At 44.9% G+C, this 26,700-nt stretch overlaps 1 protein-coding gene across 1 annotated transcript in view; it reads right to left on the bottom strand.

Moving 5' to 3' along the window:
* The window catches only part of LOC138570873 (IgGFc-binding protein-like), a 211,652-nt gene extending 185,704 nt beyond the window's left edge, over nucleotides 1-25,948 (bottom strand). Inside the window, exons 1-2 of the mRNA XM_069649156.1 lie at nucleotides 25,885-25,948; nucleotides 17,242-18,471 (exon numbers count right to left, since the gene is read on the bottom strand). Of these exons, the coding sequence (XP_069505257.1) occupies nucleotides 17,242-18,471; nucleotides 25,885-25,936 (1,282 nt within the window). The 5' untranslated portion in view covers nucleotides 25,937-25,948. The remainder of the gene's footprint in view (nucleotides 1-17,241; nucleotides 18,472-25,884) is intronic.
* Nucleotides 25,949-26,700: the final 752 nt, after the last annotated feature.

The following is a 26,700-nucleotide window of genomic DNA, read 5'->3' as shown; positions in this document are numbered from 1 at the left end:
TGCAGTAACACGTGTTATTTTGTCCACTTCGGTTCTCTTATGTTTAGTGAGACAGAGTTCCATTCTAGTTTTCCTAGCTCCCTTTTTGGCATTCTGTATGACTTTACTTAGATAACCTTGTTGTTTCAATCTGATCTCTAGATCTTTGCTATGTGTTTCAAAATCTTGGTTGGTTGAGCGATTTCTGTGAATTCATAGAAATTATCCAAAAGGGAGTTTCTCCCTTAAGCATAGAGGGTGGAAGCTGCCATAGTGCAAAAGAGTATTTTTGGCCCTAGGTTTACGATAGAGGGTTGCCTCAATTTTACCTGCATCACTTTTCTTCACCATGAAATCTACAAATGCGACAGAATGTATATTGGTCGTAAGACATGGTGAATTTGATGTGAATGTCTTGAGTATTTAGACATGTAAGAAACTCTTGGAGTTGAATATCAGTTGCTTTCCAAATCATGAAGATATTGGGCCTCATTACGAGTTTGGAGGTAGCCATGCCGTTTTTAGCGGCATGGCAACCCCCAAACTCGGGTCGGGGTCCCGCAAAAGGGGATTTACCGGGCCATTCTGACCTTGGAGGGCCCTGCCTTTCACGGGACCCGGACCTGGTATGTCCCCATTCCCATTTGAGCCCCCATAGGGCTCAATGGGAATGGGGAGGATGCTAACAACAGGCCTGTTAATGACGGGCCCGTTGTTAGCATCCTGTACTGCTAGCGGGTCCCGCTCTGCATGTCTGGTCTGGCCAAGCATACAGAGCGGGTGTCAGGTAAGGACAAAAGCAGTGAATATGGCAAGGGAAATGTGCACAAAATCACACAGTTTCTTAGCTTACATAACTGGCTAATTTCGGGGTTTTTTCGATTTTACCTGTAACCATAACGTCCCTGTAACAATGCTTTTCCATAGAATTTCATCGGTTTTTGCTAGTGTAACTTAACCATAACGTCCCTTTAACAATGTTTTTGTTAGTGAATTTCATAGGTTTTTAGTAGGGCACTGTAATCACAACATTGCTTTAGCATAGTGATTTCTGTAAAGATGATAGCTGCTTGGAACTGCAATGGAACCTTAACGCCCCTTTAAGAACGGTCTGTTACTGATTCCGTAGCTACCCTCATGATTAACGTGTGAAAAGGCCAAATTGTCTGGTGTATGTATCCATTTGCACTACCCCTTCCTTTTCCGAATAGTGTTGGTGTATCTTAGCAATTACAGATGTACATGGTACATGTTGGGAGTGTTTGTGTATCTTAGCAATTACAGATGTACATGGTACATGTTGGGAGTGTTTGAGTAGTTTCTCTTTTTGTGTTAAAATTGCATGGTGAATCTGTGCCGCACAGGACTGGCCGAGATGAGTACAGATGAGCAATATGGAAGTTTCCTAGGTAGACTGCACCTGGTCGGCATATGTGCAATCACACTGCAAGTATCCATAGGACTCCATTAGTGGCTGCATGTCTGCATCTTCTAATGCACTTTTAAGTAGTTGTGGAAGCGCACATGCATCCATTCCACACCTATACCCATGCATAGGTCATGCACTGTGTGCTGGTAAAACCGCCCCTGTTGCCAGTCCTACGAATTCATACAGTAAACTACTGCATTTCAAGTACTCCTGCCGACTATGTGGGTGGCTCTGCAAACCTACCAATTCGTGGCTAATGCACACCTGACTGTATGACGCCGACTGGTAAACAAGGAACAGCAGCCTGCAGTCTAACGTGTGCATTTTAAATGTTGCATTAATTTGATTGATTTGCTGCTTGCCTTTTCATGACCCGTGAAACAGACACATCGTGCCTGCACTGAGCAGTGTGACAGAAAGTGTCAAGAGGTCGCCTGCAGGTCCTATAGTTGAAGAAAACATGTAACTGCAGGTGGGACAGTTTGTAGTGAGTCTGCAAAATAACAAACCTGCTGTGACTTGGTCACGCACATACCAATGCATGTAAAGGCAAGTAAGCAAACAGTACAATTTGCAGAGCGCAAACAATCTTAGTGGTGGTTAGAAAAGTACTGTAGCTTCATGGGCCACACAAAATAAATGGCTTCCCGCTCCACGTAATGAAGCAGTGTTTCAGGTTGTTGTAAACATTCTTGTATTCCAGAATGTATGCATTTCCGGGAATTCTACCCCTAAGACTAATGGCATTGCATGAAGCGTTTGTACTGCATGCAATGACAACTGAAAGGAAAGCACAAGAGACCAGGGGCAGTCTACCGCCCTTCCAACAATTATGTAGGGTAATTTCATGTACAGCATTTGCCACATCTGCTGCGGGCAAAAAGAGGGGCACTCCTGTTGGGCAGTGGAGCCCTAAAACATCCTTGCAGACCATATGAGGTTTCTTTACATGTTACAGAGGCTTTTCAAGAGTGTCAGCATGTGCAACACTTACTACCACATTTTTTCACTACTATCAAGTACGGCACCAATGCAATTTTGATGGGGTGTGCAGAAATCGGGATGGTAGGCCTAGTAAAATGAACGGTATAGCTGGGAAAAACTGTCCGTGCTGTGAAACGTCATATTCCCATGTGTGAAGTACGCCATTGGCACATGTCGTACAAAGACACAAATACACTTCTTTGCAATGTACCGCGCTTTCTCCATTTGCGGACCAAATAGCAAATTATGTAGCCACATCGGTGTCTGCATAATGCGATAGAAAGTTATGCAAGAGATCGGACACAAGCACATGACCTGGGCAAGTCCCTCTTTCATCGCAAACGGCACTGATACTCGTGTAACATGCTGTGCAATTTTCCATTTACAATGAACAACAATAATATTGGCATGATTGCGTGTCACCAAAGTGTCACACAGACAAACCAAAATCAGTCACTTAATTGTAGGGACTGCATAGCACTACACATGATAGATTCCAAAATGAGCAGCCACTGCACAGTGTTTTCCATTCACTTTCAGCCAATGCATATCGAACTCCCCTAAACCTACATGCTGTGGATCGTGAAACACTCAGCCAAAACAGCACCCTCTCCATTTCTGTGGACAAATACACTGTGTACCACAGTATGTGCGTACACACCACATACACAAACCTTATTGACCAACACTATAGCCTGTACAGGCCCATTTGTGTGGGCGCCATCTGCAAAAGGGGCGTATCTAACACGTGCCATCCTGCAACTCGACATTCGCTGACTTTTCGTGCTGTGCGCACGTGGGATTGGGGGAATAACTTTCAACCAGGGTAGGAGACGCTGTTAGTTGTGCCGGCTCTTAAAAGAGACGTTGTTTGTTTGTTTTTTTGGTTTTTTGAAGGTGCTTCCATGGAAACACCTTTTTTTGCGGTTTTAAAAAGTATTTCTGTGCTTTCAATGTCAGCTCACATTCTTACAATAGGGACTTCACTGCAGCCTGTAGATTGGGAAAGCAAATATCATTGCCACTGGTCGACAAAGACATGCCATTTCCTTTGAAAAGGTGTATATATCGAGAACAAATGTTGTCATTCTCACAGGAGAACATCCCAGCAGCACTCAAGAAGTCACACATGCTTCTGTTGATGAGACCCCTTCCAACCTCTGGTTGTCGACAGGAATCAGTGGAATAGTTCCACACTATTCTTGGCGGTATACATGAGAAAAGCACCCTGGCAGTGGGAAAAATGCGCTGCACCTGCTTTCATCATCTTCTTCAGTTGGCGGTACACACGGAACAAGGCCTGGAACCCAAAAAGAAGGCTCCAAAGTGCAGGACCACAACATGTACAGGTCCAGAAGTGGCCATGCGTTGACATTCTACAAGCACTCTGCCGAAACAGCATGCTTCTACACTGTGCCACAAAGTCTCCACTACCCCTAAACCAAAATTGCCAAAAAAGCCTTCTTGGAGGGCATACACGACCAGATCTTCCAAAAAAGGCATCACCTACGACGAAAACTGTGCATCCTGCCATGTTTTCCAGCTGCACTACACAAAGTAATGGAAGAAATGATTGCCACCCTTTCCTGTGAGGTACACCCTGAGCACCTGATTGGCCAAAGGCCATTTTCCCATTTCCATTGGCCACCATGGTTAGAAGCGTAGAATGTGGCACGTGCCTTTCCCCAATTAGCACGAAGGATGCATCCCAGTGAAGCAGGAGGAGTCCTTCTCCCTATTGGTGCTCTTTCCTGTAACGTACACCCTGAGCACCTGATTGGTCAAAGTCCATAGTCCCATTTCCATTGGCCAGCATGGTGAGAAGCGCAGAATGTGGAACGTGCCTTTCCCCAAGTACTGTGAGGGGCGCACCCCAGTTAAGCTGTAGGAGTCCTTTGTCCTATTGGCACACTTTCCTGAGACACACACCCTCAGAACCTGATAGGAAAATACCTACAGACCCATTTCTATAGGCCAGCATGGTGAGAAGCGCCGAATGTGGCACGTGCGGTTCCAAAGTACGGCAAGGACCGGGCCCGAGTGAAGCAGGAGTCCTTCTTCCTATTACTGCACACCCTAAACACCTGTTTTGACAATCCCCACAGTACCATTTCCAAGACCACCACCTGCAAAATCCCCAGATGTGGCTTTTGTGCTAAGTGCGGGCATGGGGGAATAACTTGCAACCAGGGTAGGGGTGATCGTGGAAAGGGGCGGCTCTTACAAGAGCCATTTTTTTTTTAGATGCTTCTACAGAAACACCTTTTTTCAGTTTTTATTTGCTTTTCTGTTCTCTTGTGCTCACATTAGTACAGTAAACTCTTCACCGCATTGTGTAGACGGGCAAACAAAACTGCATTGCCAATGGGTGACAACAAAGTGCAATTTTCTTGGAAAAACTCTGCATTTCCACAACTAATGAGGTAATTGTTGCAGAAAAACATTATTCAACCGAACAAAAAAGTATACATGCTTCTGTTGATGAGACACCTTCCTGTGTCTGGCTCGGAACAACATCCATGAGCAGTGGCCATACTTTTTGTGGTATTATGGATGAGATAAGCACCTTGGCAGGGGGAAAAAGCGTCTTCACGACATCCACCAATCTCCTCAGTCTACAGAACAAATCTAAGCAAGCCAGGTAACCCATATGCATGCCACCGTAGTGGATGCCGATAACATCTACTGCTTCAAAAGTGGCTAGGTCTTTGCAAAAAAGCATGCATATCGGCAAAATTGCACTCATACACAGCATTTCACAATGCGTCCACTCCTTCCAAACTGAAAATGATGTTGAAGTGTCTTTCCAGGGCATAGTTGTGCAGATCTATGACAAAGGGATCGCCAACTGTCAACACAATGTGTGTCGCCATATCAGCCACCCTCAGTACGCAGAGTTTAATGTACAGCAGTTTCAGCGCCCCTTCCTGTTAACCACACCCACAGTACCTGATTGGCTTAACCCCGCAGTGTCATGTCAATTGGGCAACATGGTGCGAAGGGCAGATTCTGGCACGTGCACCTCCAAAAGTACCGCGAGGGACGCACCCTTGTAAAGCTGAAGCAGTCCTTCTTCCCTTTGCACTATCTTCTCTGCAGCACTATCTCATTGGGTTACGCGCAAATAGGCACACACACATCCACCAATCGCATCGAAGCCACCATCATCCAACACTGTCACTCCTGTACAACACTTCAAATTTACTGTTACATATTTACAGTACAAGTGTTGTGCCATTCCAAAGCATGTCCACTATAAAGTTCAGTAAGAGTATGCACAATTTCTCCATCCACAGACATCCACATGGCCACCCAGGATGTGGCATGTGTAATCCTCAAAGAACTGCGCAATCTGCTACCTTTTCATTATAGTGAGGGGAGAGTGGGATTGGTGGGGGCCGGTGGGTAGCGGAGTAAGAAATATCAAGCTGGGTAGGGGATTGGTTCTTCCATCATAGATGTATAAAGCTTTTTTTTTTAACGTGCATGCACACAACTTTTTTTGTTTATTCTCTGTATATGCGTTTCTGTTTGCTTCTCCTCACATTTTGACCAGATTCTGGTCAATGCTTCTTGCACAGTCTAAAAATAAACGGCATTGCCAATGGCACTCAAATAAATGCCATTTCTACAGAACCACTGCATATTTTGCGCCCTCATGATCTCATAGTGGCTGGAGAACATGCCAGACCTCTTGCTGGGGACAAATTACACTCTCATTGGCCCATACTTCTCTTGGTGTTATGCATGAGAAAACGACCTTGGCAGTAGGAAAAATCAGCATCACTGCGTTCAGCAACCTCTTCAGGTGATGGATTAACCGTCCACATGACATGTAACCCACATGTAAACTTCCATAGTGCACCTCGACAATGTCAACGTTAATGAGGCATGTCACATATATGCAGAAGTGTACCATCCCGCCGAAACTGCAGTCACCCTGACAGCCCCAGAAAGCGTCCACTCCTTCCAACCCGAAATTACCAGCAATGCCTCTTTGAACACAACACCTGTGCAGATGGCCCACAAAGGTATCACCAACGATAAGCACTGTGCGTCTCTCCATCTCCATCAACCTCACAACACTGTATTGGGACAAAATGGTACTGCCCCTTCCGGTCAACCACACCCTAAACACCTAATTGCCTGTTTGCCACAATTCCATTTCCATGTCCACCATGGTCATAATAGCAGCATGTGCATGTGCGCTTTCCCATCTACACTGAGGGGCACGGCCCAGTAAAGCACACACAGTACTTTTTCCCTTTGCACAGGCATTTTTGCAGCACTCCCCCATTGGGTGCTGTCAAATTTTCAAACACGCATGCAGCAATCACATAAAAAACCTCTGCATTGCACACTATCACTTCTGTACACCACTCCATATTTACCGTTAAACACTCTCAGTATGCGTTCCTTTTCATTCCAAAGCCCCTCCCCCAGAAATCTCTGCTAAAGAATGCACAATTGCAGCATCCACAAAGATCCTGAGGCTCACCCAGCACACCTTTGGCCATGCACACAACAGTGCAGCCCTTTCCACACCCACCACAACATTATGGATCCATGCACAAACGTACCATACGTAGCAGCACTTTTACCCAACTCCCCCACACCATAAAACACCCATTCATGAAAACGTGTCACAATTAGCAGCATCCACAAACATACCACTGCCTGCACCACCCCTATCCACTACCATTCAGAAAGTATTGTGTCACTGGCAATCTATGCACAACAGCTTCACAACATTGGGCCTAATTCAATAAATCTGCACACAGCAGAGTAACCAAGCACATATAAGCTGCACTTCAACCATACCCTCTTCCATATTCACATTATGTAAACACTGCACCCTGTGACAACACTACACAACTTCTCAATGCACCATATCCTACTGTACACCAAATACTGTAGCATGTTGAAACTATCACCACAACCATGGAACGCACAGTACATGCGATGCAACTCGTGCTGCTGTAGCACATCTACAATGTGCTCCACACCCATTCCCCAAAGGGCACCACCCTGTGCCTGATGCACTATCAAACCTGCATTGCTGCAGTGGGTGTGTTCCTTGCACACATTCTCTGCACTGTAATGCAACAATGCTTGTCAGCATGTCACCAACTACCACTATGCACATACGCACCACTGGCACCAGCACTCCTACCCAACCTCCACAGTTACCATAATGTACAAACATTACACTGTCTCTGGCACCCCTATGCCCTTTCATTCACATACTATTGTCTTACCCACTTCCACTCCAAAAGTATTGTGTCATTGCCAACCTAATTACAAAATGTTCACAACATTGCTCATGCTCCAAGCAATCTGCACACAGCACACTATCCAAACACATATAAGCTGCCCTGCAACCATACCCGCTACCATACTAACACTATGCAAACACTGCACCAAGTGCCCACACTGCGTGTCTTTTCACTGCTCCATCTTCAACCACACATGGAAAACTTTATCATGCTCTAACAGTCACCTGACCTACGAAACCAAACATGCATGCATGGCAGCTCACTTTTGCTGCTCTATTGCATCATAAATATGCTCCACACCCATTATGTACAAGTCACCACCCTCTAACTGATGCAGTGTCCAAAATGCATTACCGCCGTGTGTGTGCTCAAGCCCTAGGCTCTTGAGTGCATGGCCTACGGCCTCAGGCCATGCACCCAATAGTCTAGGCCTTGCACACCCCCACTGCAACGTAATGCCACCAGGCATGTCACCATGTCACCAACTATGACAATCCACATACACAGCACTACCACTAGCACTCCTACCCAACCTGCACACCACCATGGAGCTATGCAGGAAAAAATTGTAACAGTTACCATAATGTACAAATAAAACACTGTCTACTGCACCGCTGTGCACTTTCATTCACATACTATGGCCGTGCCCACTTCCATTCACAAAGTATTGTGTCACTGCCAACCTACCCAGATACTGTGCATAACATTGGCCCTACTCCAACCAATCTGCACACACCACACTATGCACGCACCACCCTCTACCGGATGCAGAGTCAGACATGCATTGCTGCGGTGGGTGTGCTCAAGCCCTAGGCTCTTGAGTGCAAGCTCTATGGTCTATGGCCTTCTGCCATGCACCTAATAGTCCAAACCTTCCAAAGACCCACCGCAACTTCATGCACCCACCATGTACCCAACTACCGCTATCCATCCGCAGAGCACAGCCACCGGCGCTCCCACCCAACCTATGTCATGTGCAAATCACTCCCCTTCTGAAAATCAACTGCCACTACTCACCACTGAAAAAGGTTGCCGCAAGTCGTGGCAGAAGCTATCGGGCCGTTACGACAGCTGCCTCCAATCACCACACAAAGTAGTTGCCTGTCTAGGTACCCGCGAATTGGCGCAATATGCACGAATACTGCAGCCACTTCTCTGTTTTCTTCCACCCTTTTACATATGTCACATGAACCACTTCTCACTCCACCACCCTTTCCCTCCCTTCTTGCAGCGAAGACATGGCATACGGTACATTTTGCAGACCCTTCCGCCGGTGCACTGTCCTCCGATACAACATTGCAGGGTTTGCCAAAATAGGTTGACACAGAGCACACTTCACTTCAGCCAACTACCAGCTGCGTCCATAGTTCTCCACAGCACGCCGTACTGCAAGCCAATGACACTTCTGTCCACGGAGCGAACAGGGGACCCAGATATCACTAATTTTCTGGGATGTACATTTCAGTCCTTTGCAAGAAATGTACTGGTCCGATTTCCACCAAACACACAAAAGCACACTTTCTGACCCAAGCCCCGCTCCTGCCGCAAATTTGGTGCAAATCCGTCCAGCCGTTCGACTTGTAGGCATGCGCAATGTTTATCCCCATTCAGTCTATGGAAAAATACATTTTTGGGGACCCCCACTATAACGTACCCCCTGCACGAAACCTCACCAAAGTTATGAGCGGGCCATATACTTATTTTGCAAAGTTTGGTGAGGACTCGTCCAGGGGGAGCAAAGTTATAAGCCGCTGAAAAGGTGCTCTTCCTATGAGTTTAGCAACTTAACCATGACGACACGGCCGCTACTGCGGGCCATGTAATATGTTACTATTTATAGAGTATTTTCATATTTATGTAGGGGTTATATGGTGAGGTGGGAGGAAAGCGAAAAGTTGTTGTTGATAATCTGGTGTGAGCTAGGAAAGGGAAGTGGAGGCCGGTCAGAGGCCGACTAAAGTGTGGGATAGAGGGTGGGACCACCCAATGGGGCTATCTACTGGCCATCCTCTGCAGAGGTTGGTACTAGATAAAGGTCAAGGGGTTGTTCCGTCAAGTCCACCCTTTAGGACCACCTCTCGGGAGGGTGTACTGATGGGGCAGATCCCTCAGAAAGGACTCACGCCAGAGGAAAAGAGAATAGAAGTTGAACCATAAATGTTTAGGGATATTTCATGAGAAAATGTATCTATGTTTTTATAAATATAAAGGTGTCTGTGTTCCATTGGAGTGGGGTAAAATAAGGGCTCACGGCATAGCCAATCTTCTCTTAAACAACAACTTTATTCACAAGTTGCATTGTGCCCCTTCCTTTACAGCTGGTCTGGTGGGTGCAGGGTGGCCTGTTTCTCTGGAGACTGCCCATGCCTGGGGTAAGGGGGATGTTCACTTCTCCCCAGACCAGGCCTGGAAAACAGGGGCTGCATGTGGATTTACATTTTTCCTGGATTAAATAGAAGACTATTTTGAGCCATCCAAAAATCACTTTTTTGAGTGCAATCAAATATGTGAAGGGGAAGATGCATAATTTTGAATTTTTAGGATAGGCTGAGTGTCATCTACAAAGTAGTGATTTGAAATATTGAGCTTTCATATTAGGGCATGGAGAGGAGCTAGGTGTGAGTTGAAGAGCAAAGGAGATAAAGAGGCTGTTGGGCAACCCCAAAAATGCATCTTTTGGATACAGAATGGAGTTGTTATTCAGTGTAGGTCACTACCTCTGATCCCAAATCTGAATAAGCAGCTTTTCAGAATGTTATAGTTTAATAGGTTGAATGCTGCTGATAAGTGGATAAGGATCAAAACCCCTGGACCTTCCTGTTCCGCAATGGACACATGTTGTCAAGGGAACAGATTTCATGATGTGACCTGGTCTGAAGCCAGCTTGTACTTAGTGCAAAATCTAATTGTATTCTGTGAATTTTTCTAGCTGCGCATATACCACTTTGTCTGCTAGTTTGGCAATATATTTACAGCAAGAGATTTCCCAGGTCTCCTTGTTCTAGACCCTTTCTTTCAGCAGTGGCTTGCAAAAGGTTTCTTTGAAATGTAAGGGAAGCACTCCTGAGTTGAATGAAGCACTAATAATAGATCTAAATGATTCAGCAATTATTGGGCACTGCAAGAGAGACATAGACAATGCCAGATGACAAGGTCTGAAGGAGAGGCTGCCAAAGCTCTGATAGATTAGTGATTGAAATTATTACTGTAGGAGAGGGGAACATAAAAAGAAGTTGTTTTCCAATGAGAGGCTTTCCAATATTTCCTGAGGTGGGAGTGGGCAGGTGGCTAGTTTTAAGAAGTTTCTCTCTTCAAGCTTTAACTGTTTAGATGAGGAATGCTAAGAGAGCATTGCAGAAGTCTTGCTAGTGGGCAATGCAAGATGATAAGCCCAAGAGATTACTGAATTCATTTACGATTTGGAAAGTCTCTCTGTGGATGTGTTGTTCTAAGGAGTCTGTTGGAGTAAAACCAAGATTTGGATTTCGAAATTCCAGATTGGGACATTCGTCTGTGTTTTAGGAAAGCTATTTCATGTTTCAAATGATGGTGTGTACTCCATTTATGGACGAGGCTTCATCTAGTTACTTCAAGTGTTCTCAGATTTTCACAAAACCATTTTGGTTTGTGTGTGTACTTCTGTGATTTAGGTGGTTTTAGAGGGGCACTCTGATTAAGTGCATCCAGCAACAATCGGTCAAAGCCCGTAATAGCAGGTAGTGGATTAAAAAGGGTAACTGGGTTGGGGATATGATCCTGGACAAGTGGGATAGGATGATTATTTCCATGCTCTATAAGGCTTGTGACAAATATGGAGGTGTTGTCCCTTCTTCCTTGTGGATAGACACCCCTTTTGAGACTCGGAAGGTCAGCCTGCTAAGCAAAAGCCTCCATAGAGATTTCGGAAGTGACTGCCCACCAGGGGGAGGGAATCCGATTCCGGTAAGGAGCCCTCTACAACTGAGACATTGGGCCTCATTACAACCTTGCTGGTCTGGAAACAAGGCTGCTGGTAAGCTTACCGGCATCTTTGTTTTCCGGACCAGCATATTACAGGTCTGCCTGCTGGTACCGCCGTGCCCAACAGGTCTGACCCTGCTGGGCACAGAAGCCACGGTAGGCAGACCGGTCACGGAAGCACTGGCACTGTTAGCAATGGTTCCGGTGTTTCAGTATCACCACTCCCATAGTGTCCTATGGACCTCTAGGATTTCCCCATGGCACCGGGAAGTCAGCTGCAAGTAAATATTTACGGGTCCGGCGGCAACCCGCTGGTAGCACCAGCAGGGTTACCGCCGGACCCGTAATGAGGCCCATTATCGGCAAATATGAGTATACTAGAAGTGAATCTGATGGTCTGCTGTGCATCTCCAAATACTGTACAAAATCCATTGAAACAACTGGCTCATGGCAATGCTGGCCTCTCAATGGGCTTGACAGTTGAACACACTCATTCAGTATCTGCTAACAAGAATAAAAGGTGTGACAACACAGAGGACATGGTGGGTCGGGAGCCCAGGAAGCAACGCAGAATCTAGCAAGTGAGATCGGAACGAGTCCTCTGCTCACGCTACGACGGAGCAGAGAGAGGACAACATAGCTGTGTGCAAAGAAATACTCACACTTGTCTTCAGGAGAGGGCACCCAAGAGCCATGGAGAATGTAAAAGCCACCTTGCTGGAAGACCTTATATGGAAACGGTACATGGGTTGCTCGCAGTAGAGGGGGGCACAGAGACCAAACTGTGAGAATGCAACAAGAATCTAGATGCTGACAAGGGGCAAAGCGGTCTTGAAAGGGAGATGGACATAAACAATACGAGTGGCTATGAGAGCCATACAAACCTGAGTCTTAGAATCAGACAAACAGCTCAAAGCTGGACACCAAAACCAAGAGAAAGATATATTATATTAGAAGTGGATACAGATACGCCTATGAATCAGAAGAGCCCTATAAAGCAAGAAAATAATCATCTCAAAGGGAATCTAGAATGAGGCAAAACTGGAATTGTGTGGGGGAGAGACCGACATACTTGGTGGAGGAGGATATATTTGGAGGGGATACCCATACCCCTGTGAATGAAGTGAGAAACTGGGAACAAGAGAAACAAGGGAGCTAAGAGGGTCTGATAAAACAAGTAAAGAATCATTCCAAGAGGAAACCAGAATCAAGTAAGACTAGAATTTCTTGGGGAGAGACCCATGTAGTTGGTACAGGAAGATTAAAGAGATATCCTTTCATATATGACCATTGAGGGAATTGTTGGAACGTAAGACGTTATGTTATACACCTGAAGATAAAATGTTTTCTTTATTTCGAACTTTGGCAAGATGGTCAGGAACTGAGACCTGTCTCCTGTCAAATCTTTGTGGCAGGAGAGATTCCAGGAAACACTGGGAGATGGCAGAGTAAAGAATATTGAGGGCAACCTATATTGCCCATTTTCCCTTTTTAGTTGTTTTTTTCTAAGTGGTAGGGCCAGTTTAGAGCATAGGATTTGGACAGAGGACAAGCTTTATTATTTTGACTAATATTAACAAGCACCCTTAGTTTAGTTTAGTAGGTAGGGAATGTCAGTATTAGCAAATGGTTCAATAAGGCATTTTCTTTACTTTAAATGAAACGCCTGTAGTAAAAGCATGTCTTCTGGTCTGAGTCCTTCTTCTGGTATGCTACAGGCTGTTTTATGTGCAGCGGAAGAGTGGAGGGTTTTGTGGGAGGCATGGTGAAGAAGTCTAGACACAAGCGGTCCATCCATGGGGCCTCATCACGAGTTGGACTGTAGCCCTTAAATGCGGTGGTAATGGGGTTACTGTTGCATTTAAGGGTCTGCCCAATCATGAGTATGGTGTGTTTTACACCCAGCTCAGGTAATTGCACCGAAAATTCCCCATTGGATGGACCTGATGGGGAATGCGGAATAACTTGTACCGCCCAACCTGTGATCCAGCAGTAATACTGACGGACAGGTGGGCGGTAATGCAAATAAATTTGGACGGCATCCTAGTCGGGATACTGCCCAACTTGTGATGAGGCCCAGGGTAGGATAAGTGTGGATATGAATCTGAGAAGATTTGGAGAGCAAAACATGTCATCAAAGGTATGACCTGCTACATGTGTAGATTATTGGCTAAGTAAGTATAGATCAAGGGCCTCTAAGTTGGGAACGAGACTCCTGAGGAGACTACTGGATGCTATTTCAAGCCACATGACGTATGCAGAGATTTGGGAAATTATGGAGAAACCTTGCTATAAAGATGGCAAATTCCGGTTTGTAATGGAGGAGGCCTGCAGACCAAAAGGCAGGAGATTAAGTGGGAACGAGAGGGTTTCCTTCTGAAAAGCATGGTTTCAGAGGATGGAGCAGTGAGGTCAGGAAAGGAGGTGATAGATTGTGAGGCTTTAAATATTACCCCTACCCACACTCTGCTTGCTAATCTCTGTGTTTATTACTGTTTTGTACGCAGCGATAATGGCCTCATTAACGATGGGCGGATAGTCATCCTTGAGCCCCAAGTCTCAGATAAAGAGAAGGAGGTTGTGGCATTGCTCAGAGATAAGATTGTCGCTTCCCTGTCTATGTTTGTCAAGGCAATGCACATTCAGTAGAACACAGAGTGGAGACCTGGTAGTGGCAGCGAGTGTAGATGATGATATTCCTTAGACAAACCTATTGATCCTGTTAGTTGATGGACTGGATCAGGGGAGGTTTGCCATCACATTTGGCTTACTGTTTGTCATAGTCTGAGGCCTCTGGTGTATAAGTGGTTGATTACAGCCTGTAGTTGATTGTGGAGGGAATCGAGGAGGTCATGTAGTTGCTGAATCAGGTACATTTAGGCTAGGGAATAAGACAAAGAGTGTGTGGAGACAGGAGTAAGACATAGATACTGAGATGGCTGCATGATGGTGACACAATTATTCTCATATTGCAAGAGAACATGGATGTGGTTTACCTTCATTTTTCAGGTTCTGCATCATAGTTTCCTGTCTAGGCAATGATTAATTGCAATCACTCAATTGAGGTGCGTCATTTTTAGTTGTGTGAGGAGCCTGTATTACTCTCTGAGAGTCTGCACTGAGGATATTTTGGGGGTTCTGGGGATATTTTTGGGGATGGCATTGTTTGTCATGATGATTTGACGTTCATAGTGGATCTGGTATTCGTGGAAAGAGTGGTAGACTGTGATTCTAGGTAGAACGGAAAGAGATTTGGTAGGGGAGTTTAATCTTTGGCTATGATTTGAGGCAGTAACTATTCTTAGTTTTTTGGTTATTTAGGTTAATCAACCAGTGAAAAGGCGTATGCAAAGTCCCTTATCAGTAAAGGGAAAGGTGTGGGAAAAGATGCACTGGTGTTTAGACAAGATTATTCCACGGACTGAGCCAATTTCTCTAGGACAGACCTTCTCCTAATCATAGCATTAGGGATATTCTCTCTTAGTGCTGCGGTGCACATTTGGATGTGAGGGAAAGAGGAGGATTTAGAAATGAATGCAGAAGTGTGGATATGTTCGCTTCTTCTGTTTGATGCCTTCTGTGGGTTTCACATGCTTTCCAGGAGTTCTCCGTAGATGGGGCAGCAGGAGGTGTGGTATTGTAGGTCTCTCCAAAGTTTTTTAGTGTCAGTTTCTACAATTTGTGAATGCCATTTCAGCAAATACATTCTTGGTTGACTTTGGTGGTTGTGGTATGTGATGGAGTGTGCGAGGTGGCAAGAGCGTCTTTGTTGATGAAAAATTATATTGTTAGTTTGGCTTACAACACAATGTGTATTTATTGTATGATGGTAAAAGTGAAATAAAGAATCATTCTGACTGAACTTTGCATTTATTGTCAGATTGGAAGATGTTATCAATGTTGCCTAAACTTCCTGGCCATGTCTATATTCAACAAAAACACATCTACTGCCCACCCATTGCTGTCCCTCAACTTGAGATTTCAAACAATTTCTCAGTGTCAAAGAGTCTTCACCTGAACCCAGGCCATCATCTGTTTTGCATTTTACCGTTCACCATAATCAGATCCACAACCAGATACAAGCATATCTTTTCAGAAATCAGTGCTGGGAGGTAAGAGATTTCGACCAAAAGATCTCGCTATCATCCTGATGTTGCCTTGGTAGATGTGGCCTAGTGGCTTCATTACTGACATATGAACTATGAGCTCTGGTTTTGAATCCAGACATCAGTGCCTGACTAAAAAGCATGCAGTTCTGGGCATCCACATTATCTACTTCTTCTTAGATACTGTCACAAAACACCCCACTTCGGACCAGAGAGGGTAATCATGCCAAGCCTTACCTTGTTTTGCCTCCAAGGCTGTAGCCTACTGGGCTGTTTTCCACAACTCTCATTTAAAGTATTTTAGATATATTTGCCTTAAGAACCAGCGAATTGAGGTACCATACGTAAATTCTCTGTTGGGCGTGGGCCTCTCCCGCATTATACAGGACTCTCAAGTCTAGCCGTTTTCGCACCAGGCAGGATTCCCAAAAACCAGGCATTCAGGCATACTGTGATTAGCTGCTCAGCATATAACCCACTAACCAAAAAACTCAAAACTCTCTACATACTTATATCGCTCAAAAACTAACACAACCACCTCTCGCACCACAAGCCGCATGCACTTCACCACACTGCTACAACACATAGACCGCACCAACAGCACACGAGGACTGACATTGCTCCGATACTCACACCAAAAGCTCAGCACAATGTGTATACCGAGTTGAAGCTGCCAACAGAACACCACTCCTCTCACTATCCTACTCCCTCTTCACCCTATTAACCCATCCCTACCTTCTCGTTTGCAGATCCGCCAGAGCGCCTGGGGACCAACTGCGTTGGTGACGGTGCGCGGTACAAATAACTTTAACATTTAACATTAACATTTAACCTTTAGTTCACATGTTAAACAAGGGTTATATGTTGACTATGAAAATGGTCTTTGAAGATAAGAACGGAATATAGCTGATGGGTTCCTATATGAAAGACAACCACTCCCGGGCTACGACAGCCAAATATATGTGTTTGTCTGAAAATAGTGATTCATATATTAAAAAGATATTTGGCTCCCGTGAAATGCTGTGGGGTGACAAGTTGTTTCCAATAAGTGTAGCTGAAGGCACTGGACAACATTAGGACTGCTGAACATAACTTTGGAGTCGCACATCTCTTACGTAGACACATACTGTCAACCATGCATGGATGGTAGATTAATTCATTCTGGTGTACTTAACATTTAGGTTGTGTCTATTAGCTACTCCCACTGATATAGCTAGGAAATCATGACAGGGCGGGCCTGCACAGTTTGCTCCTTATGCTCAGGCTGGGATCCCTTAGTGCTCTTCAAAGACCCGCCATAATGGTAGACTGAGGCTGGGGTAAAAGAAGGTGGCCTTCCCTTGTATGACCGCCACAGTGGCCTGTTTCTTTAAAGTATTTCTGTACGTCATGTAGAGGATGACCATATCAAATTGCACAAATAGGAATGTCAACACAGGAGTTACATATATATAAATAAAGAAAAAAGAAACAAGGTGCAAAAACACAATTTTTTGAGGACACATACCTTCAGTACACATGGCAGAAGACCCATATGCTCGCTGTTTGGCCATCCCGATGTCCAGGAGTCCGAATGCTGTATCTGGATGATTCACTGTGTATGCATTAAGCGTAGCATTAGAGCTGACCATGCCCCAGGCGTAGCCTGTTGCGGGGAGTTTGCTCCATTGAATGCTCTGGAGAGGTTGACCATCTAAGAGTAATCCACTGCTAGATGACGCATTGGCGATGATAACTGCTGAGTTACTAAAGCTCACAAGGCCATATACCCTGTAGGATGTACAGAACTGGGATATGTCCAAAAGATTGATGAAAAAAGATCCAAGCTGCTGTGATTGATTCATCCCGCCAATGTGATAGTAAAGAACTTGAATTTCCGAACTTGCAATGATGGAAAGAGAATGTAAAGGTTTGACCTGAATTTGAAAGACCTCACCACGCTGCAGTTTTACACTGTGCTTGACATTTCCAGATATGTAATGAAGATGTGTATTCTTATCGGAAGCCACAACATATGCAATGTCAGAGCTGGTCTGGTCACCAAGAGGAGGCACAAGGAAGATATTTCCCCAGTTTGAGACTGGTGAAAGCTGTTCATAGACATGATCGCACATGTTGTACTGCCAAATGCAGCTGTGTCCGCTAAGTACAGCAACAGGCATCTGGGAAACCACCCTGGTGCCTGAAAGGTCATCTTCACTTTGCAGCTGGAAGGCTTGGAAGGGGTCCAGAGTGACGGTGAACTTTTTCTTAGGAGTGGATACTTCTCCAATAATAGTAATACGGCATGGAAAGATAAGGGTAACAATGTTGCGAAATTTGTAGTTTATCAACGAAATCTCTTTGTAGGAACACTTCCTCTTTCCCGTTGGGGTCACCACATAGTACCGGGTACCTAGTTTTGTCACGGGCTCAAGCGCAGCTGTGCCTACTGACTGAGGTTTTTCATTAACAGAAACTACTGATATGTCTTTATCAGCAGTGATATGAATGCAGGATTTAAAGATGGAGGTACCAATCATTTCAGAGCTTTGGGGGAGTGTCACTGACTTTGTCTCCCCAACTTTTAATGAGAGAGTCCACCGTGCTGTAGTGTTGGTGATGCTGATGTTGACAAAGGTGTCCCCAGCAAAAGCGGTGATGATCAGTTTCAAGTTGTCCTGGCTTCCTGTGGAGTTTGTGTTTTGCATGAAGGCCGTGATGAACTCTCTGCCGACATTATTTGCCAAGGTGACACCTGCATGGGAAAGACATACAAGTGTCAGTGTGGTAGCCTGGAATTTCTCAAATGGACATTTCAGAAATTAAACCTTTTCTCTGCAGAGAGCCATACTCTTATGATAGAGTTTGTGCACTTAGAGTGAGAGTCATTCATTTTTGTGAAAACCTGACCATAGACTCCTTGTTTTTACACCCGGCAATATGTATGACAATAGTTAGCTTGCCTCTGACTAGGGAGCAGTTCCTGTCTACTTACCCAATGTTATCTACCTCTGAATTGTTCTTTGTCCGGCACTGAGGAAATGCTGCAGCATTGAATTCATCTTCAAACATTTACTGTTATGTCAAATACATCCTTGCACGCCATTTACTCAACTTTAAAATGACTTTTTGAAAATGGGGGACCGGGAACGGGGATCGAAGCATTCAGCCCATAGGAACAATATTCGTGTGGCTGCGAGAACACTGTCAATGAACTTTGATGATTGTCTAAGGTGGAGCCCTCACTACCAGTAATTTTTCAAAGTATATCTCTGATTGGTTAATCTCTGTGTGGTATGTTCACACACTCCTTGAGCTTGATGGGTGCACATTTACTTGCGAGAAGAACACGTGTTGAAATGTACACAAAAGCTTTACACTGGTTTTCTTGCAGTTTCTTGTGTTCCACTCCGTACTTGGTGTGTACTCTATTTACCATAGTTCTCTTTGTACCCACCCGTAAAGCATTCCCCAAGCCCTCTACATAGAGTTTAGTTGTTTAAACCTCATGGCCTTGCATAACCAGTCATAAAGCCATCCTATTCATTGAACAGTGCATGGTCTACACGTACCACTTCCAAACTGTGACCCTCATTACGGGAGAGCCTGTCCAGTAAAAATGTCATCAATGATGCCGGTGGTAACGGCCTTGACATTTCAACCAGACTGGCTCACTCCGAGTCTACGCTAGGGGCAGTGGACTACCGGCAGGCCTGACCTGCTGGAAGTTCAGACTCCTACCGGCAGAGAAATGACTGAATCACTACTACCGTGTTGGTGATTCAGTAGTTCCCATCGCATGGAGTCCTGTGGGACTTTATGGAATGGGAAATTACCGACGTTGCCAGCACCTGTAATATCCCAGTAACACCATGCTATTAGGTGCCGGTGTAATGCTTGTAAAACATGGCACCTATGTACAGTGCATTCTGGGTACCCCCAGAATCTTAATGGACATTTGCTCCATGCCAAGGAAAATCTGCACATTTTCTCCAGGCCTCAATGAAAGCTGCATTTGATGTGAACTTGTAATGTGGTGTCTATTATTCCGATAGAAAACATGTTTTTTTGCTTCTGTATTGCTTCAAGGACTGTTTTGAAGAAGGTGCAAGCTGGTATTTGATACCGTTGCAAGGGAATCTTGCAAAGCTGAAGAAAAGCTATGTAGCTGTTTCGCGCCCTCAACAGAAAGGGAAAGCTTTGCCGCTTGGGGTTGCCATGGTCACTTCATGCTGGGGGCACATGGAAGCTTCCGACAGGAAGAGAGTTGGGAAAAGCAAGAAAGTTCTAGAAAATCACATCATGCATTTGCATTTGCAATGGTTTAAAAAAGGGGGCCACCCAATCAGTCAGAGAGAGAAAGCTTTGCTGGAGGATGAACACATCGCTCCAGGGCACGTTGCTGTGAAGATCTCTCTGTCTGCCTGGATGGGAGCTTTCCAGTGCAGTTTTCGTGTGAGATGAAGATGTACTTCAAAGTTCTGTCAATGATGAAATATGCTTTAGGGCTCTCATATCTGGATATTTTGTAGGGCATGCTAGCTTCAAGAATTGTGTGCTTCTGACCGCTATGTCATGCAAGTGCATAGATGAGGAGCAGAGTAAGGACCAGATATACTGACAAAAATACCCCATATACTCGACCCATGCAACCTCCTCACAAACAATCACAAATAGTCAAACTCCTACAGTAGCCACTACATTTTTAGAAACAAGGAGGTGCAGAAAAAGAGCATGCTGGACGTTGAACACACAGTCTCATTTTAAGAATAAAGACACACCACCAGAACAAAAAGACCTTGCGATTAACCTTTCTACTCCAAAACCTAAAGCACACGAAATTAGCACACTCTAAGTGTAAAATTGATTTACATTGTTTTGTCTGTAAACGTACATTTTTTGATTCGGTAACTTGGATAAAGCTGAGTCATTTCCTTAGAGGTGGAGATGAGGACTACATGTGCCTTGCAATGTTATGGCCGGAGCAGCAGTGGGAGGGGCCAGATGGCCATTTAAGGCAGAATCACTCCAGTGCCCTGTTTTTTCGGGATGAGGTAAAAATCGAAATAGGTGCATTTTTTTGCAAACAATGAGGGCACCGTCGAGTCCCCAAGCCCACTGTGGGAGGATTCCAAATGCTGTATCCGTGGGGTTTGTCTCTCCAAAGAGGCGGGTATCCTATAATTAATGATTACAGACCTGGAGAGCAACAAGACCAAGCTCAAGGCCCTGGAATGAACATTCCATTAGACGGGTGATAGTAATACGTTAGCCGATATGAGGAAGGAACTGGGCGAGTGTCAGGTCAATGCACTTAGCGAGGTCCAATTTCTGAGTTGGCCATACCTATTTAGACAATATGGGAAGGGTGAGAAGATGGGAGAGTTTTTAGCTCAAATGTTGTCAGCAGAGAGACAGCCAGCTTATATTGATTACATAAGGGATGCCCAGGGGAATATGCTTTTGAGGCGACTGATATAGGGATGGAGTTCCATTAATTCTATAGTGGTTTATACACTTCAAGAGTTGCCCTTACAGAGTTAGACTCAACAATACCTGGACGAGATAGCTTTATATTGGAGGAAATACATGCCCCTGGAAGAAATTTCAGCGGTTATAACGGGCATACCCGGTTCTAAGTCCCCAGGACTGGACGGTTTACTATGGGGAATTTTATAAAGCATATGGACACATTATCGCTCCATATCTCCTTAAGATATATCAGGAATCCATCCAGAGAGGTGCCTTTCCTATTACGGTGAGGCTGGCTACTAAAACTGTGTTACCCAAAGCCAGGGAAACTGGCAGAAGAATGCTCTTCATACAGGTCGATATTATTAATTAATGTAGATTATTACATCTTTGCCAAGCTCGCAGCTAATAAACTTGCTTCCCTCATACAAAATCTCATTATTGCAGATCAGTCAGGGTTTATCGCCTTGAGGAATACCTCATTGGGGTTGCAGAGGTTCCTTGGTCTTCTTGGGATGCCTGGCCACTGCAGTATTATTGAACGACAAGAAGGCTTTTGACTCAGTGGAATGCTCATTCTTGTTCCAGACCCTGCATAAAATGGACTTGGGCTCTGGGTTTCTGTGACGTGTATATGCATCCCCGATGGCAAGACTGCTGACTGATGGATGGCTGTCAGATACCCTGATGTTGGGAAGAGGGACGCGCCAGGGCTGCCCCCTCTTCCTGCTCCTATTCGCTATGGCCACTGAGCCACTGGCGGCCCTGTTGTGGGAATCACACATCCCTAGAGGGATCCAATTATTCTCCCACAAACTCATCCCCTCACTCTATGCGGATGATATGGCATTGTTCCTGAAAAGCCAAGGGCACATTTGCACTCGGTAATGAGACAAGTGTTCCGATTTGGGGAATTGTCAGGGTTTAAAATTAACTATACTAAGTCAGTAATTTACCCCCTGACCGCTGGAATATAGCCCTTTGAAGACGAATATGGGTTCAAGTGGGAACCTACCAACACCAGGTTATTAGGGATCGTGGTGGCTAGGGACCCCGACATACTTCTACAGTGGCCACTCCTGGCAAAAACACAACTTGAATAAAACAGTTTCACTAATTTATTCCGGACCTTGTCCATTGAGGAGAAGGTGGTGACATAATGGGCCTCATTACGACCCAGGCGGTTGAGGGTTAACAGCGCTGGTCGAGCTGCCGGTGCCGTTAACCCTCTACCGCCTCATTACGAGGTCTGATCGCGGGTCCCGCTAAGGACGTCTGGTAAAACCTGGCGTCCTTAGTGGGACCTGCTAGCAGACCAGGATGCGAACAACGGGCCTGTCATTAACAGGCCTATGGGGGCTCAAATGGGAATGGGGATGTACCAGGCCCGGGTCCCGGTAAAGGGAATTACCGGGCCCTCCAAGGTCGGAATGGCCCGGTAATTCCCCATTCCAGTAATCCAGACCTGGTTCCCGGTATGGGGGTAGCCATGCCGCTAAAAGTGGCATGGCTACCTCCATACTCGTAATGAGGCCCAATGGCTCACATTTTTCACATACTACCACTCGCCAAAGGACATCCCCTCCATCTGGCCTTGTTTGCTTACCACAATGTTTGCAATGTTGAGGTTTATCTACTTCAAGACTCCCTTGCACCGCTTGGCTATTTTGGTTGAATTTGTATTGCTGAGAGAACATCTAACCCTTTGGGCCCAACCACTCAATATTTCGTGGTTACTCTTCAATCATTGACCACACCTTCACTGATTGATCTCCCTAGACCTCTCCCACCGTACCCACAGCATCTTTTAATATTATTGGGGAAGCAGATTGCAAGAAGATGAGGTATGTGTACTGTATGTCAAAGAAGAAGCCCACACTACCCAAACCAAAAAGATTCTCATCCCACTTTCTGGGATTACAAACAGGATTTGGCCTTGGTGAACATGATATACCTCATCATCCAGGCATGCATGGCCCGCCATGCCTGAATGATGACAAAACAGAACTCATCATATTGGGGTCTACACACAATATCAAGAAACTCAGTCAAGACTACACAACCTTCGTCATAGACGGCAACATAATCAAATTTGCCAAGGAGGTAAAAACACTATGTTTGCACCTTGATGCCAGTTTAACTTTAGCAAAACAAGTGAACGCTATGGCCTCATCAACAGCCTACACTTGTAAGGTAATCCGGTCAGCTAAACCCTACCTCTCTACAACTAGTTGCACAACACTGGCACAAACACTTGTGCTGTCCAAACTGGATTATTGCAACGCTTTCTAGGTGCGAATAAATACATCACGCAAAAAATCCAAATACTGCAAAACAACGCCCTTAGAGTGGCACTTGGAATCTCCAAAAGAGAACATATCTCAATAATTAGCAGATAATCTAATTGGCTATCCACGACAAACAAAATTAAACTTAAAACGGCATCCCTAACATTCAAATGTCTCAATAATTTAGCACTCAGCTACCTCTCAGAGAGGTTCAAAAGAAGAATCACATCTAGACCCATGAGAACTGCCTATACGAACTGCCTTACAGTTCCCCCTTTCAAAATAATGACTACAATTTGAGGGAACAGCTTCATGGTCAAAGCTGCTCAATTGTGGAATTCCCTTCCGCCGACCTTAAGACTTGACCAAGCATACCCACACTTCAGATCAAACTGCATCAAGTGGCTCAAAGAAAACAAGCCATAGGTGAGCCTACCAACCAACTGACCACTAGCCAAACCGACCTTTCCACTGTATCTATCTGATATGTAAATGTATTACTTGCCAAATTGTCATTGATCTGTACGTTTTTGTCAATGATCTGTACGTGTTTGTGATTGTGTAACCGTGTAACTTGTAAGTCTAAAGTATTCTTATCTTCCCGCCCTGATACCTTTGGGTCCGGCGCGCATTACAAATAAAGAAAGAAAGAAACAAACAAACAAACAAACAAATAATTGGACAACTAAGACGTCAAACTGATAATAATAATAATAATAATAATAATAATAATAATAATAATACAAATAATAATAATACATTGCTTCTATACGCAATTTCCTGAATTGGATTTTGCAAACAGAAAAGCCAACAATTGAGAACACATGTAAATAAATCCCTTTTTGCAGATGAGCACTTACTAGTGTGCAGAGTGTATCATTCATCACAACGTTTTGAAGGCTCCACTGGCAGGCAATCCATTAGATGAAATAGGAAGACATGTGTTTCTTTGCTATTTTTTACATATCAAGTCAATATTAATCATTTATCATGCAAGAAATACAGTTTGTAGGTGAAGAAATGTTGACGTAAAAATATGTAAAGAAAGAAATGTCTTCTACAAAAAGGTACATCCATGCGATGCAAATAACACTTTTGGGGTAGTAGGTTCATGATTCATAGGGAGTTGGAGAGTTTGACACCTTTGTCAGTACGTGTGGCAGTGTGTATTACAAAGAATTACCCTTGTACGAAGGATTGAAGGCAAAATACAAACTAAGGGCCTCATTACGACCCAAGCGGTAGGGGGTAGAGCTGCCGGCACCGTTAACCCCCTACCACCTCATTACGAGGTCGGCTCGCGGGTCCCGCTAAGGGCGCCTGGTAAAACCAGGTGTCCTTAGTGGGTCCCGCGAGCAGACCAGATGCTAACAATGGGCCCATCATTAACGGGCTTGTTGTTAGCATCCTCCCCATTCCCATTGAGCCCTATGGGGGCTCAAATGGAAATGGGGATGTACCGGGTCCGGGTCCCTGAATGGGGAAATACCAGGCCCTCCAAGGTCGGAATGGCCCTGTATTTCCCCATTCAAGGAACCCGGACCCGGTATGGGGGTAGCCATACCGCTATAAGCGGCATGGCTACCTCCATACTTGTAATGTGGCCCTAAGCGATTGTGTGGGGTTGTGATTTGCATCAGGTTGCTAGTCAGAAGAAGAGGTAGAAAGGATATATTAATGTTGAGATTAATTCAAATTCATAAATTGTTTTGCATGTTGACAATCGATATTTCTGTACTCTAATGTTTTAATCCTGTTTTAGTAGTCATTATTAATGAAGGTAGTAGGTGATGTATTTAGTGTGATTTGAGCTACATAGCCTTGGCACGTAAAGCCGTCCCCAGCCTCCATGTAAATTGGGCAGAGTGGTAAAAGCAAAGCATGAGGCTTGTATGCCTTGGTTTACCTCTCAACCCCTTTCTTCAAGCAGAGGCAAGAGGGCGGGATGGAGCGAGTGGAAACCGGATCTCTGCCATGGCTTCCTTCTCTGCCTTGTCAGTGTGTTTACTTTCTCGCTTGCGTGGCATCTTCATGCAGGCGTCAAACCAATGAAGCCATAAGGGGTCGGCCTCGCTTCAGCACCTGCTAAAAGACCAGGCAGATTCCACAAGCGCCATTAATAAACACTGTTTGCAAAGCGTAGTTTGCAGGCAAATGTTGACTTTTTCCACAGATGGAGATGACCATGAAAGAGTAAAAGTGAGTTTGCCTCCCTTTTACCCTTTTCTTTTCCTCCCTCACCTTTGGAATTGCGCGCAGGGGACCCCACAGTAGATAATTGCTAACCTTGGTGGTCTCAAGCATGCAAGTAGCATTTAATCCCAATGACTCCACAGCTGTGCACCCAGTGTATTCATTGTTCTGATGGTATTTTTCAAATGTCTAACAGCAGTTACTTTGCTACTCACCATTTTGCAAGAAGAGGAAGACCATCATGTGGTAGAATGACGGAGATCCCATGACTGACAGCGGCAACCTTTGGAGGACAAAGAGGAACAGGAACATGAGGATCAGGTAGGTAGTTGGAGCAGCATAAAGTAGGGAAATGCATGGATACAGGGAGCATAATTGGACACATGCATTGGGATCCATGAACACTAAGCATTGCGTCATAGTGAAAGAAAGGACAGCAAATGATGGTAGGAAGGGAAGGTGAGGTGGCTGTAGAACGAGATGGTGAGGAGAGGCAAAGGCAGCTGACATTGAACGCATGTGTGCTTGTGGGAAATGAGTGAGAATGAAATCCTAGTGAGTGAGAAAGAGAATTTAAAAAGGAGGGCACAGAGGGGAGTCTTGCAGTAAAGAGGAGTGTTAAGTGTAGAGTGTGGACATGAGAGCACAATGATGAGCTGAAAGAGGAGAGGTTCAGGTGAGGAGAAAAGTGATGGCGAGAAAGCACAGAGGTAAGAGCATGTTTGGAAGGAGGGCAAAAAAAGAATGTTAGGGTTCTGCAGACTGAGCACCCCTTCACAGTCACTTCATAGGGCACACATATTATCTTTTCAGGCGACCTTCCTTAATGTGCAGACCTAAAGTGCAGGCGCGGGGTGAGAAAGATCTGGAATCAGGGGAGGCAAACGTACTGATGCACCCCACCATCTATCCGCATATGGAGATCGTTAGTGATCTCCCTCTAGCCAATCAGAATGTTTATGGTGCAATCAGTAACTACTTCAATCCTTCTGTCTTCAAAATCACTCAGGGAAACAAACATGCAATTTCCA

The sequence above is a fragment of the Ambystoma mexicanum genome, chromosome 1p, assembly GCF_040938575.1.
Source record: "Ambystoma mexicanum isolate Mex_15411 chromosome 1p, UKY_AmexF1_1, whole genome shotgun sequence".
Classification (NCBI taxonomy): Eukaryota; Metazoa; Chordata; class Amphibia; order Caudata; family Ambystomatidae; genus Ambystoma; species Ambystoma mexicanum.
Note: the sequence above shows the minus strand (reverse complement) of the source record. Positions and strands in the feature narration are given on the sequence as shown.